The sequence below is a fragment of the Nematolebias whitei genome, chromosome 21, assembly GCF_014905685.2.
Source record: "Nematolebias whitei isolate Nwh7 chromosome 21, NemWhi1, whole genome shotgun sequence".
Lineage (NCBI taxonomy): Eukaryota > Metazoa > Chordata > Actinopteri > Cyprinodontiformes > Rivulidae > Nematolebias > Nematolebias whitei.
In genome coordinates, this window is record NC_056518.1 from 811,107 (window position 1) to 820,905 (window position 9,799).

The 9,799-nt window shown below is 40.9% G+C and overlaps 1 protein-coding gene across 1 annotated transcript in view; it reads right to left on the reverse strand.

The window, feature by feature from the left end:
- Nucleotides 1–1,163: 1,163 nt before the first annotated feature.
- Nucleotides 1,164–9,799, reverse strand: part of LOC119427617 (plastin-1) — a 66,364-nt gene continuing 57,728 nt past the window's right edge. Inside the window, exons 8-16 of the mRNA XM_037695253.1 lie at nucleotides 8,654–8,796; nucleotides 8,475–8,570; nucleotides 6,562–6,757; nucleotides 6,308–6,386; nucleotides 3,518–3,632; nucleotides 3,313–3,446; nucleotides 1,668–1,791; nucleotides 1,463–1,596; nucleotides 1,164–1,384 (exon numbers count right to left, since the gene is read on the reverse strand). Of these exons, the coding sequence (XP_037551181.1) occupies nucleotides 1,246–1,384; nucleotides 1,463–1,596; nucleotides 1,668–1,791; nucleotides 3,313–3,446; nucleotides 3,518–3,632; nucleotides 6,308–6,386; nucleotides 6,562–6,757; nucleotides 8,475–8,570; nucleotides 8,654–8,796 (1,160 nt within the window). The 3' untranslated portion in view covers nucleotides 1,164–1,245. The remainder of the gene's footprint in view (nucleotides 1,385–1,462; nucleotides 1,597–1,667; nucleotides 1,792–3,312; nucleotides 3,447–3,517; nucleotides 3,633–6,307; nucleotides 6,387–6,561; nucleotides 6,758–8,474; nucleotides 8,571–8,653; nucleotides 8,797–9,799) is intronic.

Below are 9,799 nucleotides of genomic sequence, written 5' to 3' on the forward strand. Positions count from 1 at the left end.
TGAGGTCCTTCATGATGCAGGTGGCCCTCTTCCTGCATCTGGAGGTGTAGATGTCTGTGATGGTGGGGAGGCTGACTCCAACATCTTCTGTGCAGCCTTCACCACTCTCTGCAAAGCTTTTCTTTCTGCAGCTGTGCAGCCTCCATGCCACACGTTGATGCTGGAGCACAGGATGCTCTCCACTGCACACCTGTAGAAGGAGGTGAGGACTGAGCTTCCAGACCAGCTCGTCTCAGCTGCCTCAGGAAGTAGGAGGATTCAGATGTGCTGGAGCAAATAAACTCTAAAACACACATTTTTAGTGTGTTATTTTTTCAATTAATTTTACTCTTATTGATGTTATTGTTAAGCACTTTGGTAACAGCTCCTGTTTTAAATGTGCTCCATAAATAAAGATGACTTGACTAAAACATGCAGGATAGTGGCCCTTGAGGACCAGGATATGGATGAACCTGGGTTAGATGTTTATTTTTAATAGCTTTTTGATTTCAATATTCAGACTGTGTTTTGGAAGAAATTGATCCCATCTGTGAAACAGAGTGGTGGTGGCATCATGAGCAGTGGTATTGTGATGTAGGGGTGAATTTTAAATTAAATAGGTACATTTTTCTAAAGAAAAAACATAATTGAATGAAATGAAAATGAAATATTTAAGACGGCAATCTACCTGACACTGATAACTGTATTGGATGTTTTTCCTTTCTTTTCTTCTAAAAAATTAAAACGATATATTGAGATACTGTAGTCATACATTTATTTTTTTAGGTTACATGAATTACTTCTCTCCATGCAATGCTTTTTAAAGCATTTAAAAAAAATCTTGAAATAACACACATGCATGTTTGTTTTTTATGTTTATTAATTTATCTTTCCAGCAATTAAATAACATTCAAAGCTCAACAGTCACAGACGGTGTATGATTTTGCAGAGGAAGTGAATATTGTAGAACTCTTGACAACCTATCAGGTATAAAGCCAATAAAACTTTAAAATGTAAAAAAATCATAGAAACAAATGCAATAGTTTTACACACAAGAAAGGATTTGGGTAATGCCAACAGTTTTTCTTATAACCATAAAAAATAAGAATTAATTTTAAAAAGCCATTAATAAAACCAATTCAGTCAATTATTTTATTATGTCTGCTGAATGTATCAAAGCTGCATGCCAAAGAAAAATAATTACAACCGGGAAAAATAGTAAAAAAAAATACACACCCACTCACACGCACCACCCAAGTGTGAGTTTTAGTGTTTGCCCTTTCTTAAGTCATGTCCCATGAGGCAGGCAAACACTGTCAGCACCATTTTAGGATTAACTTCCACTAAATCATCAGGTAGAGCGTAGACACGGGCTCCAATCTTACGGGCCAATGAGATGACGTACCTGAGAGGGAAACGGGATGACAACAGTCAGGCAGTAATTGGAAAAAGAAGGAGTAAAGAGATAGAAACAGGTCTTTACTTGGCGTTGTTGAGTTTTTCATCATTCCCCAGCACTCCTCGTTCCCCTCTCCTCACCATGTCCCACTTCACGGTGCCAGGAGCGATGGCGTCGATGAGGTCAATCACCGGTAAACTGGTGCTGATCAGCTTGTCCTGGGCACAACAACGCATAGTTTCAAACTAAGAAGCACCTTTAAATTTTACACAGCTGTACACACACACACCTTGAAGCTGCTGATCTGCGTGTCCTTTCGTTTCTGCTTCAGAGTGGAGTTGACCCAGTTCAGGATGATCTGATCTCCAACCTTCTCCCCATCACCCAGATCTGACAAAACCAGAACCGAGTATCTGAAAAGAAAAAGAAAAAAAAGGGACAGATAACTGAGATTGCAACAACAACAACAAAAATAAACAAAGATGATACGGTCTGACTCAAAACAAAAAGCAACAAAAAATGTAAAAAGGCAAGTGGTGTGCTAATGTTCCCCGTCGCTGAGGGATTTGAACGGTGAACATTTGTATTTTTGAGATTAGTGTTTTTCTGGACTGGATATTGATGGAGCAACACAAGTTGTGAAAGGAACATTTGGTATGCCTACATGTAGCCAGCCCTGTGATGGACTGGACACCTGTCCAGGGTGTCCTGCGCCTCTCGCACAGTGACAGCTGGACATGGACACCACTGATCCCTGTGACCCGAAAAGGAAGAAGCAGGTAAAGATAATGGATGGATGGATGGATGGATGGATGTAGCCACACAAAAATCGAAGGTAGTACCTCATTTATTTTTCAAGATATGCTCACAAGACAGATGAACATTCATGAAAGCAGCCATCTTGGACCTTGACCTGGCAACCCAATTTTTGAAAGCAATCTTTTACATTTAGATGTAGACATAAATCAAAATAGATGTCACCACATTGTTTATTTTTCACGTTAGAAAGTTTATATATATATATATATATATATATATATATATATATATATATACATTTATGAAGGCAGCCGTCTTGTATTTTGATGGGGCCATACAATTTTTGACAGTGACCTTTCTTACACCAAGATGTAGTCACAAACCAAATTGGAAGTCGGTACTTCACTAATGTTTCCAAGTTATCCTGCTCACAACATGCACGGATACATGGATGGAGGGCATTTCCTATTCCCTCTTGTTGCTCCACGATGGGGGACAAAAAGTTAAAGGTGTTTCATTCCTACACCTGCCAGAGTTGTATCATGTTCTGGTGAGAAATGAAGTTAGAGACATTTTTGTCAAAGTTTGGAAATGTTATGTTGAGGCTTGTTCACACCTACTACCACACCAAGTTTTAGCTCAATGTAGAATCAACTGAGGGAAGTTTTTTATGTGTGTGTTGGTAAATGTTATCTGGTGGTGGTAGCCATCTTTAATTGAGTTGACTGTTGACTATAAAAACTGTCAGTTGTAGATATACAGCCAATTATTATTTTCTTAGTTTCATTAAAACAATTGCTCTGTGGTTCATGAGATATTTTGCTAAAAGACAGAAACAACACACGCACGGGCCTCAAATCGTGCCCTGTCTAGAACATGGTCTGAGAGATCTTTTTTATACCGTCTCTCCTCATGTCTTCTTCCCTTTTCTCATCTAAGTAAAATATTACTCTGAAGAAGAATAAGAGGGCCGCGCTAATTAGCAGCAGCTTCGTGCACTCCATCCATCTTTTGGACGACTGTACGTACATGTTCTCATTGTGTCTCGGTGCAATGACAATAAAGTTTATTCTGATTATCTTCCACTTTTGCCTTTACGCAACGAGCGACAACTAATAAATATATCAATCAGTCTACAGTGCATGAAGTTTAAGAGTTCTGGTTGGATTTTGTACCTTCTCATCAGCTGCCAGACCAGAGCCAGGGTGTGTGTACGACTCCCTTCATTCAGGTTTTCTCCTCCAACTCCAACCAGAGAGAAGTTAGCAACATCTCTGCTCAGCTTCACAGCATAGTTACAGTTCTCCAGCTGAAAATAAAACAATGTAAGAACCTTTGGATTGTTTTTGTGCACAATACTTTTCTATTGTGAGGTCACACCTTCTTCATGTTTCCTCCTAGAAAAGAATAAGGTGGATTGTTGACTTTCTTCCAGTTTACAGGTACTTTGACTTTTTCTAAAAGCTGCAGAATCACCATGCCATCACACAAGTCGCTGCAAAACACAAGGATACAGAAGATGTACAGCCAACAGGAAAATCCTTGACATTAAGTTTGAAAGATCTCTTACATGAACATAAAGTGTTAGTCTGGGTATTTTTGTTTTATCAAGTTATTTTGGACTTTTATCAGGCGTGACATCATATATGGAGAAAAGAGCAGATATGTTCCTGAGCGCTAGCCAAATGAGGACACGTTTCATGTTTTTATTTCGGGTGCTGCCTTTGGAAAGGATTACTACAGTGAGCAAAGATTTGCACAGCATGAAATATTTTGCAAATGTTTTGCACCGGATGCCCTTCCTGGACGTGAACCTGCAGACTCAGGACCACAAGACTACTGCACCAACCACCGAGCTACGGCTGCTGTTGAGGGCACTTTTTATATTAGCTCTTATATTCACCTATTCACCACCCCCTACCCAACTACCACCCTCCACTATATATATATACATACAAACATACATACATCCATCATCTTTTTATTGTTCCAAATTTGGGTCGCAGGGGCAGCAGCTTGAGCAGGGAGTCCCAGACATCTCTTTCCACAGCCACCTCTTCCAGCTCTTCTGGGAAGATCTCAAGGCGTTCCCAGGACATGCTGGAGAGACAGTCTCTCCAGCATGTCCTGGATCTTCCCCGGGGTTTCCTCGCAGTCAGACAAGTCCCTCCAGGTGTACGATCAATTGGTGAAACGTTTCAGCACACACACAAAAAAAAGAAACTGTCCAGATGTCCTGACTGAAAATTGTTGGATTGTATACCTGGATTATTGAGCATGGACTTTGTTGGTTTTGAACCAGTTTGACATGACTGTCGACGAGGGAGAGGGCTGGCACCGGAGGAGGGGGCGTGCCAAACAGACCATCTTAGCACCAACATAACTGGTTTGTTTCACTTTGGAGTAAGCTGTTGGAGGAAGAATCAGTTTTGTTGTGTGTTTCCTTGACTGATGAAGCCTTCTGGATGGAAGGTGAAACGTTTCAGCACAAAAAAAACAAAGAAACTGTACAGATGACCTGACTGAAAAATGTTGAAAAGTTTAATTTCTTTTAACAAGTTATTACACGTTTGTTGTTTTTGGTGACTATTTCACACAAACAATTCTAGAATTATTCTTGTGTTATTATTTTATACAATATTATTGTTGTGTGTACCTCATCTGTGTTTTTTGTTTAAAGCAGGTCTCTTGAAAATGAGTTCTCGTGACCCAGTGAGACTAATGTGTATGAAACAAAGGCTGCATGAACAAAGAGGCGCACCCCGCCGTGCGCTCAGCCCGTGTTGACAGTGATGCTGGGCTTCAACAGTACAGTGTCCATTGGCATCAGAAGCATTTGTAATGTGGGGGTACACACTGGTGGGGGGTCTGGGGGTTCTCCCCCAGAACATTTTCAATTAAGTAGATGCTATTTCCTGCATTCTGGTGTATTTTAACGGGCTTTTAAACATCCATGTTTACCTAAGTAAATACTTGATTCAACAACTATTTTAGAGAGCATGGCACAACAAGAATCTAATATTAAGCTAATATTACTACCTGCAAAGTATTTACTGGTATTTATACTAGGTACTTCATCCTATCTGCACCCTTATTGTTTACTATATTTCTTTTGGACCTAATAAATATTATATTTCTTTTTCACTTTTTGGTACTTTATTTAGTACTTTTATTGCAAGCTTTAGATTTGTTGTTTTTTTAGTGAGTCGACTTGTTTCTTCTCATCCTGAACATTTCATTGTATTGTTGACCTTGTGTTAACCTCTATATGACAAATTAACAAACATAACAAGAAGTCGTCTGACCAACAGCTCTCCTTGTGTGAATAGAGCACGCTCCGCTTCTCTCACACATGCTAACACCCCCCACCCACCCACCCACCCCTCCAGCTCCTGCAGGTAAGGGGCGTTTCACTTCAGGACAAATTGAGATCGCTGATTGGTCAGTTGCAGATGAGCCTACTGGATTGACTGACAGGTGGCAGTGAGGATCTGACTCATGCAAAAACATCATAGATTTTACTGACCCGTCCGTTTGTGTCATCATTTATTCCATATTTATTCTATATCTTGGTGAATCTAAGGTGTGAGGACTGAGATTCCTTATAAAATCCTAATTATGTGTTTTTTTTAAGGGGTGCTGAGTTAAAATTTATGGGTGGTTGAGCACCCCCAAAAAGAGTCTACAATCACCACTAATTTCACATGTATTTATATTTTATTCAATTAAACATTCAGACATTTAGGTTCTAATTTTTAGCGTACAAGGTGTTTCATGTCTCAACGTTGCTCATCTTAAGTGACATGTTTTGGCATTTTGATACCTTCAGATACTTGGCCTCCCATAGGATCAAGTTTTAAGAAAAAGTCCTGTCTAGAGAATGTCCAGAAATATTTAGATTTTGTTACTTTAGAGAAAAATATTTTTATACACTTTCCACATTTCCCCAAAACGAACGTATTTCAGATCAATGTTTCTCTTGTTTTAGTCACTGATGCCCTTGAAGAGCCTTGCTTTGACCACCTGCACCTCAGGAAACAAACGCTTGCGATTCTTCATCCCATTCCCCAAGAATCTGCACATTCATTATGCTATCTTTAGGAATGCAAATAATGCATGTTCTCTGATAAGGACAAGTATAAAGATAAAGACATCCTATTGATGACGTACCGATAAAGGTGGTTTACATGTGGTGAAACACCCAGAGAGTTCATCCAATTACGAAATGTTTTCTCTTCTCTGGTCTCCGCTGGAAAGACATGAAGACATTTTTAGCAGCTTTTCATGCAACACTGATCTTGGTATCATTCAACATTTGCCACACCTTCAGATAATTATTACCTTGAACGTTTTATTATTCTTTGACCTTTGAGACTTGCAGGAAAAGCACTGTATGCAATGTGACAGCTAAGATTATGTAGTACCTTCTATGTGCTCCCCCTCCAGGTTGTTGAGCCCAGTCTTCTGCAGACCGGGGTGCGTGTTGAACAGGTTGGCCACGAAGGCCAAATTGAGTTTGCTGTTTCCGGTTGTGACGTCGTGAGGAGAAACAAATTGCCTGCAGTCCAGCTTGGCTGCTTCCCGCAGCATCAGCTCAGCTCTTTGGTCCAGATCCCACTCCTTCACACAAACACACATTCAAACGTTTAAAATGAGTACGCAACTTTTACAAAAAATAAGACTAGCCTTTCATGCCAGAGTGTTATACTACGATTAAGTTCTGGTGAGAAGGAGCAGCATTCTAGTTATTTTGGTCAAATCACTGAAATGATGTGAACAATCTAGCACACATGTAAGCTCAGTCATCCAGGTAGATAAATCACAACAAAGGTTGAATCAGGTCATGTGGACAGTCTCTTTTTGGGAGAAACATTTTGTTCATCTGAAAGGCTTCATCAGTCTGAGGCCTGCCAACCCACGTCTGTTCTATTAAAAGCACCTTAATGTGGTTTAAGTCAACCCTCTGTGGAAATCTCAGAAACTGGCCATCTGGCCTAAAACATGTGATTAATATGCACTGATGATTGATTGCTTTGGACAGATGGTCCCTTTTTGCATGTGTAGAGCCAGTTCCTGGGAATTCCATAAGGGCTGACTTTAAACACATCAATAAGGTGCTATTTATAGGACAGATCTGTGTTGGCAGGCCTCAAACGGATCAAGTCTTTGGGATGAAAGACGAAACGTTTCTCCCAAAAGGAAACTGTCCAGATGACCTGATTTAACCTTTTTTGTGTGAATATTATGCAGTGTTTCAACATCATGTGTTAACTTTTAGTGCCTGAAACATGTGTTGAGGATGACACTCAGCTACTACCACAGCAGATTTTAGCCATTACCTGTAAAATCAGCAGAGTTGTAACCATTTTCTGTTGGCTAACCTCAATTAGCTCATGACGGACACAACAGCTGACTCCAAAAGTTAATGATTTGTAAGTATTATCAATTATTTTCTGAGCTTTGTCAACATACACCCAGTCCTTCAAAATATAAGTTGCTAACTCTACAGATAAGCCACTGTAAAAAAAAAAAAACTGCAACAATGAAGGCTACTGATGGGACAGCTCTGGTTGGCAGGCCACAGACTGATGGAGTCTTCTGGATGGAAGACGAAACGTTTCTCCCTTAAAGAAACTGGTCCAGATAAAATGATTTAACCTTTTTTCAATTCAGTTCAGTTTATTTATAAAGCACCAAATCACAACAAAGTTGTCTCAGGGACTTTACAGGAACATTCACATAAAAGCCAATTAGTAAAGTTCTCTATCTAAGGAATCCAGCAGACAAGTTGAATCTTGGCTTCGTTGCAGTCTCCCATCCTGAGCAAGCACAGTGGAGACAGTGGAAAGAAAAACTCCCTTTAACAGGAAGAAACCTCCAGCAGAACCAGCTCAGGACAAGAGACCATCTGCTTTGAGCGGCTGGTTAAACCAACTGGTCTAACTGGATGATTGAGCTTACAACCTTTCTTCTGAACCATTTTGGTCTTGGTGTCCTCAGGCTGTTGCTGTGAGCAGCAATTGGCCATGTGGCCTAAAACATTTGATAGTTATACATGATGACTGATTGTTTTGGACAGGTGGGTCCTTTTGCATGTGTTAAAGTCTACTTCTGAGATCCCAACAGGAGGTTGGCTTGAAACACAGCAGTGAAGGCTACTGATGGGACAGATCTGGTTGGCAGGCCACAGACTGATGAAGTCCTCTGGATGGAAGACGAAACGTTTCTCCCTTAAAGAAACTGGTGCAGATGAAATGGTTTAACCTTTTTTGTTCTACAGATAAGCAAACACACATCCCTTTCCCCTTCAGCGTTAGGCAATAACAAATAAACTCACAGTTAGGCCAGACTTGTCAATTTTGACCCCCACATGAAATTCATCTTCATCTGGAGGAGCAATTTGTTCCAAAAGGTAGAAGTAGGCCCGCGAGTCCTTCAGAGACAAAACATAACATTACAATAACATCTCTGTGAGAGTGATGGTGTGAGTGCAGACGGATCTGTTCAGTGTGGTACCCGTATGTCAGCGCTGAAGTTGCTGATTGTTTCAGTTCCTGCATTCCTGAGATGATGGTTGACCCAGCGCAACAGCAGCTCCTCGGGAGAGAGAGACATGAGATGATCCAGTTCTTCTCCTTCCAACAGAAGGCAGATCAGACCTGGACATATAACAAAACTCTTGTTAGTTTTTGTGAAACACAAGCTTCGTGATTCAAAATAACATAGTTGGACATTTTATGAAGAAAAATGCTACGTTTGAGTACTCATACTGCATAATCTAATGACTGTGCAATTTAAATCCATCCAGCCATCATCTTTTACCCGCATCTCCCTTTTCGGATCACGGGGGTCACTGGTGCCCATGTCCAGCAGTCACTGTACGAGAGGACCTGGACAGGTCTCCAGTCCATCACAGGGACACATAAAGACAAACGAGACAAACAACCATTCACTCTCTCTCTCTCTCTCACCCAGGGACATAAGGCTGCATTCACAGCAGCCCTGTTTAGTCACTTTAATCCAACTCCAGCTCGTTTTCCTAGAAAGTCCGGTTCCTTTAGGGAGGTGTGAACGCGCTATCGAACTCTGTCACGGAACAAAAAGACGAACTCTGGCCTGGGCTAAAACCTAGGTCTGGGTCCGGTAGAAGAGAACTCCAGCACGGTTCCAGTACAGTGTGAATGTAAACAGACCGGACACGCTCCACAGGACAAACAAACATGCATTTCTCTTATATGGAGCCGTCAGCTGAATTGTGTGAAGAACAATATTCTCCATGGTCTTCTGTCTCATCTTCTGCTCATGCTGAGTCCATTTTTGAAAAATGACAAAATATAACTCCTAAAACTGCTAAAACTTGATGCCGCTTCATTTTTATTTTTATTTACAGAAGAAGAAGAAGAAGTGTCTTCAGAGGTTTTTGTGTCGTTTCTTTCAGTAGTTCTTGGTGCAGCGCCCCCACAGGCGAGCGGGGGAACAGGTTGGTTCAACAGGTTGGCTCAACAGGTTGGTTCAACAGGTTGGTTCAACAGGTTGGTTCAACAGGTTGGTTCAACAGGTTGGTTCAGCAGGTTGGTTCAACAGGTTGGTTCAACAGGCTGCTTCAACAGGTTGGTTCAACAGGTTGCTTCAACAGGTTGGTTCAACAGGTTGGTTCAACAG